The sequence below is a fragment of the Dasypus novemcinctus genome, chromosome X, assembly GCF_030445035.2.
Source record: "Dasypus novemcinctus isolate mDasNov1 chromosome X, mDasNov1.1.hap2, whole genome shotgun sequence".
Taxonomy (NCBI): Eukaryota; Metazoa; Chordata; class Mammalia; order Cingulata; family Dasypodidae; genus Dasypus; species Dasypus novemcinctus.
In genome coordinates this window covers 174,624,287-174,638,139 of record NC_080704.1, presented here as the reverse complement: position 1 = coordinate 174,638,139, position 13,853 = coordinate 174,624,287, and the positions used below count along the sequence as shown (strand labels likewise).

The window sequence follows — 13,853 nt, the reverse complement described above, 5'->3', positions numbered from 1 at the left end:
CACTCACTGAAGACACAAAAGCCTTGAATCCCAGGTCAAACCCAAGTCCTGGTCCACCAGGAAGCTTTGTGAAGGAGTCTCAGTCTCGGTCCAGCAATGGGGTTTCCGGGGATGGGCCAGCAACAGCTTAGCAGGAAGTGGTCACGTGCCCTGTGGCCTCCCTAGGTGCCTGTTTACATAGGCACACTGAGAGCCTGCACTGCCCTGGGTCCAAGGGGCAGAGCTTGCTCAGTGAGGCTCCTCCCTCAGAGGCTGGCAGAGAGGACGGAGACATTGGAGGCTCTGAGACAGAAGGCAGGCGGGGGAGCCGAGGTCATGGAGGCAGGCAACAGGGCAGGTGTTGCGGAGGGCAGTGTGGGGGACCAGGATTGTCCTGGCTGCCCAGGGGGCTCACGCAGCCCTTCCACTGGTCCTGCCAGCCGGAGCGGTACAGGATGGGAGGGTGCCGCCGCCAGGGGTGCTCCTCAGGTCGAGGGGACCCTGGAGGTCTCAGGGAGGGATGGAGCCACAGGAACATACCCAGAACAACTGCTGGAGTTGTATCCTTTACAGGAACCCATCTGGGACAGGGTGGGACTTGGGGGTGGGAATGGGGGATGGGCGGGGGAGGTTGAGGGGCCCTCAGGTTTGAGTGCCACCCTCGAGAAAAAGGAGCAGAGGGGGATGGGGAGGAGCCAGAGGGTGGGCCTGGGGAGATGGACTGGGGGTAGCCTGAGGGGTGGAAAGAGGTGACCTGTGGGTGGGGGGAGCCCCGGAGGTGAGCTGGGTCCAGGAGGGCCGAGGCTCAAGGTGTGTGCCTTAACCTCCCCGCCAGCACTCTCACTGTGCCTTTCCTGTGCTTCCTGGAGGCGAAGGTTGCACGCAGGTCCCTGCTGACAGCACCCTTCAGAGGGCCAGACCATAGGGGCCTGAGGGTGGATGGCAGTGACCTGATCGTGTAAGTCCTAAAAGGGGCGCCGTGGGGGGGCATGGCTCATGACCAGGCCGATACCTGCCCGAGGTGCACGCCAAGCGAGTAAGCGAGTCATGGAGATGTTTTAAGGGTATGTCAAAGGCAGGAGTGAGAGGCCTGGGCCTGGAGATGCCCGAGGGGGTGGAGGGAGGGAGGCCCAGCATCGACCTTTAACTTGCTTTTCTTTCTCGCTCTCTTTTAGCCATTTGACAGCTGACGACCCTGGCGCCCTCCAAAGTTCCATCACCTCCTTCCTCAACGACCTTGCCGAGGTGGTGCGGACCATGCAGCGCATCGTGCCCCCGTTTCCTAATGACCCTCTGCTGGGGAAAGACGCCTGAGGCCAGTCTTGTGTGCCCTCCCAGGCAGCGTGTCCTTCCACAGGGCGTTGTTCCTGGTGTAGATGCCCCTTCCTGACTGAAGCCCAATTTTTGCCTCTGCTAGCTCATGGGTGCTCTTGTCCCACTAATTTAGTTTGGCACTTAAAGGCTTATTTCTGCCGAAAATAAAACTGAACTACGAGTCCCTGTCTGAGTTTCTTGTCAGCTACCGCACCTCATTATTTTCTTGTCTCTGCCTTCGGGATGGACGGGAGGTGCTAGAATTCAGTTCCTTGAGTAGTACAGGTAACTAAAGACAATTTAGGAAATGAAAGAAGATGAAAATAAATAATGATGGTATTTCTATCCCGGAAAAAAAAATGAAAAGGTGTCAATCTCATAGTTAGATGGCTCTGTATTCTGTACTTGCTGTCGTAATGAATCACCCTTCTTGGAATTTCTTCCATTTCCTGAAAAAGTGGCCAAAGTATTTACAAATGTTCTCGGGCGGCGGACTTGGCCCAGTGGTTAGGGTGTCTGTCTACCACATGGGAGGTCCCCGGTTCAAACCCCAGGCCTCCTCGACCCATGTGGAGCTGGCCCATGCACAGTGCTGATGTGCGCAAGAGTGAGGAGCCACACAGACGTGTCCCTGGGTAGGGGAACCCCAAGCGCAAGGAGTGTAAGGAAAGCTGCCCAGCACAAAAGAAAGTGTAGCCTGCCCAGGAATGGCGCCGCACACACGGAGAGCTGACACAACAAGATGATGCAACAAAAAGAAACACAGATTCCCATGCCGCTGACAACAACAGAAGCAGACAAAGAAGATGCAGCAAATAGACACAGAGAACAGACAACCAGGGTGGGGGATGAAGGGGAGAGAAATAAATAAATAAACAAACAAATAAATAAATCTTTAAAATAAATAAATAAATAGAATTTAAAAAATGAAAATATTCTCTATGGCTACAATTTTAAGTTTCAGGTTTATGTGAACTGTGTAAAATAAAATTTGAATCCATTCAATGATAATTCCAGAAGTAACACACCTATCTTTAAGTCAGTTATGGGTACAATTTGGTTATAAGAGTTGCACAGTGCCCAAAATAGAAAATAAAAGAGAATCAAGTTTCAGAGATTTGTAGTCCTGGAGAAACTACCAATAAAAGGCAAGTTATGGAAATGAGACTGGAACGGTTACATGGAAAGCTCTAATGTTCATTAAATCCTCTGTGTTGAGGCAAGCAACATATAAATGTCATTCTCATAAACTAACCTAATATAGGATGCTGTGTTGTGTGAAGAAGATTCTAGATAGCACAAACTGGGCCTATCTTGTTTTAGCCGGTGATTATTTTACTACAATGAAAAGCCAAGCTATCAATCTCATAGGGCAGTCACGGTCAAAAACGAATATTCCAATATTACTATTATAACAATATAAATAAAAACAAATTCAAAAGAATGAATAATGATTAGCATGACAGCTTCCTTATAAATTACAGTAATGCTACATAAATCACTTTTGTTGGTATGATCACATCATGCAATACTTCTAATATTGATATTGCTTGTTTGAAAATTGCAGGAAATACTGAGTTCCCCAGAACCAAGATTTTGAAAGCAAATAATAGGTTTTTGGTATCTTCAAAAGCCATTCAAAGCTCTGCTATAAAACTAGAATAGAAAAATCTAAGGGAAGCGGACTTGACCCAATGGATAGGGCGTTTGTCTACCACATGGAGGTCCGCGGTTCAAACCCTGGGCCTCCTTGACCCGTGTGGAGCTGGCGCATGCACAGTGCTGATTTACGAAAGGAGTGCCGTGCCATGCAGGGGTGTCCCCCGTGTAGGGGAGCCCAATGCGCAAGGAGTGCGCCCTGTAAGGAGAGCCGCCCAGTGCAAAAGATAGTGTAGGCTTCCCAGGATTGGTGACACACACAAGGAGCGCTGGCACAACAAGATGACGCAACAAAAAGAAAAGCAGAGTCCTGGTGCTGCTGCTAAGTATAGAAGTGGTCACAGAAGAACACAGTGAATGGACACAGAGAGCAGAAAACTGGGGAGGGGCGGGGAGATGTGGAGAGAAATAAATAAAAAATCTTTTTTTTAAAACAAGAAAATTCTAGGAATTTTATGAAAAAGTAACACTCATATTTTAACTTAAATGAGAGAAATAATATTTTTAAACAAATACAATTTAGTATTTACTCATTCAGAGAAATGGATAATGATAAACTACAAAATAAGCACATGCTAAGAAATAAGGCAAGACATAAAGGCAGTTTTGGGGGGAGCTTGTGAAAAGAACACAAATTCCTCCAATCCCTTTGCAAAGTGAATTTACTGTTCCTTCCATCAAGAGGTGAAGTCAATTTTGGTACCAAAAATATAGCTTTTTTTTTTTTTGGTTTAAGCAATTTTATTGGAGAAACTGAAATCAATTACTAGCAGAGCTATTAGCTGATCACTCAACCATTGACAATTTGCATCATTTATTCAGTGCCATATTAAACAGTGAATTGGAAGCTAGGTTAACTAATAGCTTCAAGCTTCCTATCAATTTAAATGAAAATTACAAAATTTTTGAGACTCTATTACAAAATTACAAAAACCACAATATTTTTGAGACTCTAAATACAAAGGGTGTTTGAGTTCCAATTTCCAGAGAGATGAGAACAGGTCATTCCTTTATTAACATGCATAAAATCATCACATTTTCTGTCCTGCTGATGCTATAAATTCAATACCAATTCTCCAGCCACATGTTAAGACCATAAAGTATATCATGTAACTTCAAATCTCTAAGAGTGGAAGGCTTAATCAAGTATGGGTGCTGCAAAGCGTAATGCTGCTCCTTTTGATGTGACAACTAAACACCCATCTCCCTCCCCCTCAGATTACTTCTTCAGCATATTAGAGCAGTGAGGAGTGGTTAGTCTCATAGCCAAGTAAGACTGAAGTGGCCACTTAATATACATGCTCCACTTTTTAAAAAGTTCTAAATATTGGGCAACTGTTCTCTGGTAACTACAGTTTTTAAAAGCAGTCATTGTTCAAACGTGAAAGAATTTGTCTTTTTAGATGAGCATGTGAATGAATGGAGGGAGGTAAACAAAAAATGAAAAGATGAGGTCTGATAGGAACAGCCAGATAAGAAAATAGAAAAAGGAACAGTAATTTAAATTCTATTCCAACTATAATGAAGGTCCTTCTGACTTTAAGAAAGTATCACATGCATAATTCTGAGCCCATTCTTGAGATATTCTCATGTACTTACCTGTGTTTTTTTAATTTCTTTTGTCTTTATTTTTTTAATGTTATCTTTAAAAAATATGAGGTCCCCATATACCCCCCACCCCCCTCACCCCACTCCTTCCCCCGTATTTCTCATAGAAGGGCCCACCAAATCTCACCACAAAAGAAAATCATGTTGCTCAGTGAGAAGGTGGTTTATTGCAAGTGCACAAGCAAGGAACAAGGATAATCTTCCCCAAAACAGCTCCAGGTGAAAATGGGAGCTAGGGTTTATATATGCAAGGGAGAGGGGAAGGGGAGGAAAAAAACAAGAAGAAAAAAAGAAAAAAATAACAAATGATGCCAAGAGGTAAGTAGGAAGTTCTGGTTAATGATCTGGGAATGAAGAACAAGGAGTAAACTATTTAGATTCGATTAGTAGAAAGCTATCTCAGTTATGTCTGGGAAGATTCAGATCTGCTAAGGTGAAGAGATGTTTAATAAGTCTATTTTCTAGCTATCAAATATTCCCTTGTGTTTATACCCATTTTATTCTTAAGAAGGAATATTCTGTAAGCATTCCTCATAGAGGGAAAATGGGCAGAGGTTTCATCTTTTATTGTTACTTCTTGCTAATCTTGTGTGAAGAAAATTGTCATATCATTCCCTAAACATTAACTCAGAAAGACAATGTAGGCAACAACAAAAGAAGCATATTGCAAGCAAAACATAGGCAGTACTCAAAAAAGCTAGGGGATAGTATCATTCATCAGGTATGTAGGAGCGCTTAATACTAATCAATACTCAAGTTTCTCTTCTTTCTTACAGATTAATTTCGTGTTCATTTCTCCCCTCCCCCTCTTTGTTTGCATTTGCTGTGTCTATTCATTGTATACTCATCTTCCTTTTTAGGAGGTACACAGGAATTGAAACTGGGTCCTCCCATGTGGTAGGCGGGAGCTCAATTTCTTGAGCCACATCCACTTCCCACAAGTTTCTCCTTGAGATGCATTTCATGTATTTAAGTTCCAGGTGTGCAATACTGTACATATTGTGACTCCATGGGAGCAGGCCACAATGCCAAATGTGTCTGTTTAGGTTTTACTCACATTACTCTGATAATTCTTGCTCCACTTAGGGTATCCTTCGCACAGCCAGCATACTGCAGCACCAATGGTCCTGGAGTGACCAGTAAGGTAGGCGCCAGTGTTCCACAAGCTTAGAGCCTAGTGCCCTCTGGCATTATGAAACAGAGCCAGGCTGGAGGCGACGTCAGGCCACTGCCTGCTGGCAGGGCTGTGGGAGTCTGAGGCAGCCATGGATTTCCATCTCCTTCAGAAGCTTGACCAGGAGATGTGGCAGATTTATTGTTTTAGGGGTCAGAGTGACCCATCTAGCCAACAAATCAAATGCACAGCACTGGGCCTGGTTTAAAAGCATGAGAGAGTTTGATGACACTTAAGGTATAAACCTTTTAATTTTTGTACCCTCACTAAACATTTTTCATTCAACTTATAACGTGACAAATGAACTTACCTATTTTTAGTACTTCACTTTTTACAAGATGGAAGAACAAATCTTTTGCAATAGTTTGAAATAAAACAATACTTCTCAGGATTGGATTTTGAGAAAGCAAAATGTTAAAAGTTGTTAGGTTTAAACATTACGTTTTTTTTAAAGAGTGAGACTTGTTATTCTTAACCAAGAACAAGATAAGGTTAAAGTACAAGAAGCTATTTTGATAAAACCAACTTTCTGCTTCATATACTGCTTACTCAGGAGGAAAAAAGAACTCCTTATAACCTTTTACTAAAACAAACTAATGATTTAAGAAACATTGTCATTTTAACAGAGAGAGAATCAAATTTTGGTTTTGCATCATTATACTATTTGGTACTAAGGATTTGGAAAACTTTAGAGATAGACCCATCGAATCTCACCCAAATCTGTCCACAAAAATTCCTTTTCTGTGAACCTTCTGCACTTTCTGTGTTCATTTAGGTTTTGTCCCACATTTTCCTCTTTCTTAATAACCAGTCATTTTATCTTAGAGCAAAATTACTTTCTTTTTCCTTAATAATAAAAAACACATTCTTTGTACCATACGTACTTAAGTTACCAAAGTGATTTTGGTAACTGTATCCAAGCAAACCTCTTACAATATACAATGATCATAAAAATTAAACAGGGAAGCAGATTTGGCTCAACAGATAGGAGTCCGCCTACCACCTGACAGGTCCAGGGTTCAAACCCAGGGCCTCCTGAACGGTGTGGTGAGCTGGCGCACGTGCAGTGCTGATGCACACAGGAGTGCTGTGCCACGCAGTGCTGTCTCCTGTAAAGCGGAGCCCCACATGCAAGGAGTGCACCCGGCAAGGAGAGTTGCCATGCACAAAAAAGTGCAGCCTGCCCTGGTGTGGCGCCACACACAAGGAGAGCTGACGCAGCAAGATGATGCAACAAAAACACACACAGACTCCCGGTGCCACTAACAAGAATACACATGGACACAGAAGAACAAACACCTCTTTGTGAATGGATACAGAGAACAGACACCTGGGGGGGAGGGGAGAGAAATAATAAATAAGATAAAATCTTTAAAAAAACTTAAACTTGTCAAGCAGAGGCTGGAAAAGCATGTGCACGTCGGGGCTTGCCCTCTCTTGCTGCTGGGAACAGTTGTGACTGTTTGATCAAGGAGGGGTCAACCTCCTGTAGCCTGAGAGATCACGTGAAGAGAAGACCCAGCCATCTCAGGCGTCATAATGATCTTAGACATGTGTGTGAGGCATTAGATCCTCCAGCCTCAGGCTAGTTAGCATAAACCAGAAAAATTGCCTAGCCAACGCACAGCACTGAGAACTTTCTTCTGTGTCTGCATTTATTTATTTATTTCCCTCCCTCCCCCTTGCAGCTTGCTTGCTGTCTACTCTCGGTGTCCATTCCCTGAAGGTTCTTCTGTGTTCTCGCTGTTCTCCCTTCTTTTTGTAGCATCTCCTTGCTGAGTTGACTCTCCATGGCATCTGTGGTCTGGCAGCTCTCCGCAGCATGCGGGGGAGCCTGCCTTCACAAGGAGGCCTTGGACGGGAACCCAGCGCCTCCCATATGGTAGACCAGAGCTCATCTGATTGAGGCACAGCCACTTTCCCTCCTTATTTAGTTTTTGAACATCAAAAGAGGAAACTGACATGGGAAAAGTGAAATAAGGGCAATGAAATGCTGCATGAGGTACTGATGGCAAATCACAGAAAAGAGAGCCAGAATGACATGGTTTTACATAGGTGCTGATAAAGCAACCCAACAAAAAGGAGCAGCATGTGCCATAGCTAAACTGCAGGTATTCCCATAACTTGTGTTACATTACTCTTTCCCTACTTAAGCATAAAAGCGAAAAATACCCTGTATTGCAATATCAAATCCAAATGAAACTTAGGGAAAGAATGGGCCAGAAAGAAAAGGATAAAAACAGGTGTAGTAAATTGCTATTTTTTCCTTCACAAACACTACAGGATAAAAGGTAGAAAGATGGAAGATGCTACTTTCTCACAGCTTGTTTCCGTAAATCACTTCACAAATACACCCCAGCAAGGACTGAAACAGCAGGCAATTCCTAATTGCATCTGAAAGATATTGAGGGGGATATTTGCACACTGTTTCATTTCAAGAAATAAGAAAATGAGAGAGAGAAAATGAATTTAAATTAAACATTTTACAGGAAAGAAAAAAAACAAAATACTGATAGAATAACTTCCTTACTTAATCGTTAACTACAGCATCTGTTAGGACCAAAGCAGTGAATGCAGCACATGTTAAATAATGTGATGTTTAATACGCTGTTTAGTCGTCTCCCTCATTTCCCAGTCATACAACTTTCAAAATTAGTACTGTTTTGGTAACCCAATTAAGGCCTAGAACCATGCAACTCTGGTTCCGAGTGGTGTCAGTGTCTAAGAAAGAGTTCAACAGCACAAGGTACATCGTAATAGTTCAAAGCCTTCATTTGCATATCCTAAAATCCACTAAAAGATTCTCAACACATAATTTTTTCTCTGCCCCTATCCACTTTTATAGCACCAGGAAAATACACCCAGCACTTTCCATATTTCCCTTCCCTCTCCTCACTCTTTTTTCTTTTTTCCTGAATTATGTAGATTGACCTAAGCTCTGTTTAACAAAAAAGACTCCTCTTTTTAGTGTGTATCTAAGGAGAAAACAGAGGAAGTGACAAGATTCTCTTTGGCCCTGAGGGAGTTGTTTTTAAAAGTGAGGCCCCGACTCTGTTCTAAATTTTGTTCCATGACATTTCTTGTGAAAATTTCAACAACACAGAAGAGCCTAAAATCAATTTGTATTCTGTCCTCATGCTTAATCCCAATATCTTATGTAAACTTTATGAACAGATTGATGGGTATTTGTCATCAGTTTTTTTTTATTACAGAAAAATACACAAACCTATTTCCATAAATGGAATGTAAGTATGTTCCTTCTATGTAAATCTACACAGATGGTTGTTCTTGCCAGAGAGGGAAAGAGAAAGAGAGATGGGCAGACAAGCAGGATAACTCAGTCCTATGACAAATGAATTTACATGCCAGGGGTCTCTAGTACTTCATTACAATTGTTCACATTGCTGTCATGTAATCACTCTCCATCTCCTTAAAAGTTACAAAATCAAAAATCATGTCTAACTGTGCACGTGCATTTGAGAGGCCAGGAAAGTGGAAACAGTCAGGAAATGACAGCGATCCCAGTCTGGGCAGACGGCATGGGAGAGGAGAGAACTTTCTTGTAATGCAGGGAGCGGGGAAATAAAGGAAGAATTCAGTGACGACAGGCAATTGGAGGCGACCTTGGTCATAAGGTCATAATTCTCTGATAATCCACAGAAATCTGGTGACAATCACTGGATGCTCCATAGGCCACAGAACAAGAGTTGAAGCCACATTTCTTAGTTTCTTTAAACAGGACCATCGCAGGCAATACCTGTGTCCACCTGTACTAAAAACTGTTGCACTCAACATCTTAACAAAATTTAAAAAAACACAAATCTATGTGGATTATAATTTTCCCTTCTTTTCCTTATCCCTGGCAATTTCAGACCTTGATCTCTCTCAGTAAATTTGTGGTAAAGATTATATATTTTTTATCACCGATGTATGGGTTAAAAGCAAGTTCTCTTTTATAGAAGGCTGCTAAAACCTTCAAATGTGATTTCAATTGCTATGGGGATGGAAAATTATCAAGGAGAGTTTGTACTTTGCATCATTCAATGATTTTATTCATGCAAACCAAAGGGAAATTTGAGAGGACGTTCGGTGGAAGTGAGTGAAAAGGGAAAATCATGACCACGATAAAATATAAGCCTTTACATTGATGACGAGGTTTGTTTTCATAAAATATGTGTAGGTAAATAGTTATGGTATTTGTGATTGGGGACTATTTTGAGAACTATCCTGAGTGCACAATGAGAAAAACATAGGGTGATCTCGAGATATTGCTCAAAACCCAAGATTTTCAAGCTATAATCCCAGAGGATTAAGGGTTCCATAGATCACTGCCATGAAGAGGGCAGGCCTCTATTTTCATTTCATTTTTATTGCTCTCTTTTTTGTAAGATTATATTTCGAGAAATTACTCCATATTTAAAATAATTTTATAAACCAGCCAGCCAATGATAATATTTTAATTTGGAATGACTAAGAGCAATGGACTTCAAATTACATGTCTTAATCTGTCCTTCAGTATAGTAGTTTTTAACAAAATTTCTAATACTTGATATCTCAGCAATATTAAGGAGAAAGTTTCTGTAACACAATAAACCTCGATTTGTCTAATATGACTGCAAGCCTTCTTTTTGTAAAAATTTAATTTGTATTCTTTGAATACACTAACATTCATTCTCTCAAAAATGAAATGTCACTGAGATGTATGTACTCTTTTGAATGCACACATATCATAATAAAATTTAAACAATTTTTTCTCTATACACTTTTTACCTATCAGGCACAATCATGGGCAGCAGAACAAGAAATTACACCTTTTGACCCCTGTCTTCCTTCGGAATTCAAATAAAGTGTTTCATACTCCTTATATCTGCCACACCTGAGAGAAAAATGACCTGCCATAAATTTATTGGATGTGGTATTTGATTAGCTATTAACTACATTTGATAAAGACATAATAAAGGCTCATGAAATTCATTTACTGGGCTTAGCTAGAAAGTATTAGATCAGAAAATTTAAGATTGTATTGCATGTTACAACGTACTGTGCATTTCTTATGGTGGTTCACGTTTTTAAAAAGTGTGGATAGCGCTGAGCTAATGCATGCGCTGCTGAGAGGTACTCTCTGGTTTGCTCCCAGAGCTTGGGCTTTTACAATAAATTCCATTCCTCAGCACTTTGGCAGCTTCCCCTTGGATCATAATGCTAATAGAATAAGAGGATGCCACACAGAAATTGTGAGCCTATGCTCTCATGTGGATATATGAATTTGGGCCAGAGAAGAAGCTCACTAGCTGCAGAAACATGTCTCTCAGCCCAGTACAACAAATGTCACTGTTGCCTCTTTAAAATCCTATCCCCTGGAGAGTGGCATTCAGGATACAGTGGGCCAAGTTTCAACCCCATCGAGGAAAAATTCCTAAAAGACCTAGGTACCTATTTAAAAGCAAGCTCTAAAGCATGAATTTCAGGAGACATATCTGAGAGAAAATCCACAGTGTTTTACCAGACATGAACAATGATCGCATTCTGAAGGGATCCCCTTCACCTTCTTCCCGATAAGCCTGCTGTTTCCCTCTATCAGTGCTGGTTGAGCGCATGGGTATGGCACGCCTGGATTTGCATCCTTGACATGCAACTTTAGTTTTGCTGTGATATTCAGGCAAGTTACATAACTTCTATGAACCACATTGTTTATTCTCATCTGAAAATTGAGTAGAATCGTGTCTTCATTGTGTGATTGCTGTGAGAATTAGATGAGAGCATGCCAAGCCCATTGCACAGCAGCTCCCATACTGTAAGTGTGTAATAACTCACACCAGGAGGGATCAAGATGAATAAATGGGTATTCATAACTGAATTATTTGAGCTACTCTGGGACACGTAAATCCTAACATGAAATTGTATTGTCATATCAGATTATCGTCAGGCACTTCCAGATGTGCAGTATTTACTAGTGTCTCCGTTTCTCTCTCTGCTTGCTCTATCCCTGTTCCCTGTTCTCTGCAGTGAGTAGTCCTGTGAAATCAGATATTTTTACAGAGCAGCAGCTCGAGATGACGTGTTCTAGGTTTGCTAATTCCCTTCATTTCCAGAGAGAGAAGTGTAAGTGTAGGGCTATGTGTACCTGCGTGTGTGTTTTGGTGGAAGGGGAGATGGAAAACTACACCTTGGCTTACGTGTCTGAAAATAAAGACAATGACATTTGAGGTGATGACGGTATCTTCTCTTCTTTGTAAGTCTCCAAGGGGTGTCTGAGAACCAAGGCTAGTTAGAGGACAACAGCACAATCTCCAAGAAAAAATGGAGTATAACTAATTTTAGAGTCTTCCCAATGATTTGTTTATTTTTTTAATTTTTATTTTTTTACTAACAATTGGTGCCCTAAAGGCTCTTTAAACAAATTTTTTTCTTCTTTATTTTCTTTTAAATGTTACATTAAAAAAATATGATGTCCCTATATACCGCCCCCCCACCCCACGCCTTCCACATCAACATCTTTCCAATGTTTTCAATCCAAGGAGTACTGCATCTTCACGACCACCTTCACCTGCACTTTTTTATTTACCAACATCAAACGGTCTCCCCATTAATGAGGGTTTTCTAACATGATATTAATTTTCAGAAATTTTAAACTAGGAACAATGTGCCTAAACTGTCTCCATACTCTAAAGGTCGAACCCAGTACTCTGCAAAATAAACTAGCCAAGCCCTGACCCAAAAAGTTCTTCTCAGGTGTTAAAGTGTGAACATAGGATTTCATGTGTGTGTACACACATGCACACACACACAAAGAGAAACATGGGCTTCCGTATGGTTTTGGAGAGCATTACGTATTGCTAAAACTAAATCTAAAAGATTTAGATTTGAGGTAAAATATTGATAGAAAAATCAATAAATAATAAGTAAATTTTATGGTCATAATGGAATGAAGCTGGAAATCAATAATAGGTGAGGAAGAGGAAAAAGACCAAAATGAACACCTGGAGAAATGAGAAAAATAGCAGCAAACTAATCCCAGAGCAAACAGAAGGAAAGAAGCAACAAAGATTAGAGCAGAAATAAATGAAATTGAGAACAAAAGATAAATAAAAAAGATAAAGAATCACAAAATGAAAAGTTAGTTCTTTGAGAAGGTCAATAAAATCAACAAACACTTAGCTAGACTTACAAAAACAAAAAAAGAGAAGAGCAAATCAATAAAATCAGAAATGAAAGGGGAGGCATTATTATGGACCCCACTGAAATAAAAAGGATTATAAGAGGTTAATATGAAAAATTGTATACATACAAATGAGACAAACTAGATGAAATGGACAAAATCCTAGCAGTGTACAATCTACACTGACAACAGAAGAATTATAAGACCTCAGCAAACCAAACACAATTAAAGAGATTGAAGCAGTCATCAAAAACTTCCCAGCAAAGAAAAGCCCAGAACCAGAAAGATTCACAGGTGAATTCACCAATCATTATGAGAAAAAATAAAAATAATCCTTCTCAAATTTCTTCCAGAAAAATGATAAGGAGGGAAATTCCTTAACTCATTTTATGATGCCAACTTCACTCTAATACCAAAGCCAAATAAAGATGCTACAAGAAAAGAAAATTATAGGCCAATCTCTCCAATGAATATAGACGCAAAAATTCTCAACAAACTAGTTGCAAATCAAATCCAAAAGCATGGGTATGCAACAGTCGTTCAAGGCAAATGAATTAATGTAATACATAACATTAACAAAGTTAAAGAAGGAAAACCACACGATCATCTCGATTGAGGCAGAAAAGGCATTTGAAAAAATCTGGCATCCTTTCTTGGTTAAAAAAAAAAGTCTTTGAAATATAGGAATAGAAGGAAAATTCCTCCACATGAAACAGAACATATATGAAAATCCCACTGCCAGCATTGTACTCATAGGGGAAAGTCTGAAAGCTTTCTATCTAAGATCAGGAACAAGATAAGGATGGCCACTGTGACCACTGTCATTCAACATTGGGCTAGAATGTCCAGCTAGACCAACTGGACAAGAAGAAATAAATAAAATTCACCCACTTTCCCACCTTAAAGCATATTACAAATCTACAGTGGTCAAAACAGCATGGTGTTGGCATAAAGATAGAA

General features: G+C 40.7%; 1 protein-coding gene across 1 annotated transcript; it reads left to right on the top strand.

Annotated features, from left to right (window-relative positions):
• The first annotated feature begins 268 nt into the window (after positions 1-268).
• LOC101440068 (EKC/KEOPS complex subunit LAGE3-like) lies at positions 269-1,474 on the top strand. The gene is made up of 3 exons (XM_004468849.2): positions 269-539; positions 815-937; positions 1,155-1,474. Exons 1-3 carry the CDS (start codon positions 316-318, stop codon positions 1,291-1,293), a joined length of 486 nt encoding a protein of 161 aa, XP_004468906.1. The 5' UTR covers positions 269-315; the 3' UTR covers positions 1,294-1,474.
• The last annotated feature ends 12,379 nt before the right edge of the window (positions 1,475-13,853 follow it).

What these genes read in the sequence shown, in the direction of transcription:
- LOC101440068 (XM_004468849.2), top strand. Translation starts at nt 316, where the DNA reads ATGGAGGCAGGCAACAGGGCAGGTGTTGCGGAGGGCAGTGTGGGGGAC. An exon ending in CCAGAACAACTGCTGGAGTT is followed by an intron (nt 540 to 814) that starts GTATCCTTTACA and finishes CCTCCCCGCCAG; the next exon opens with CACTCTCACTGTGCCTTTCC. An exon ending in GATGGCAGTGACCTGATCGT is followed by an intron (nt 938 to 1,154) that starts GTAAGTCCTAAA and finishes GCTCTCTTTTAG; the next exon opens with CCATTTGACAGCTGACGACC.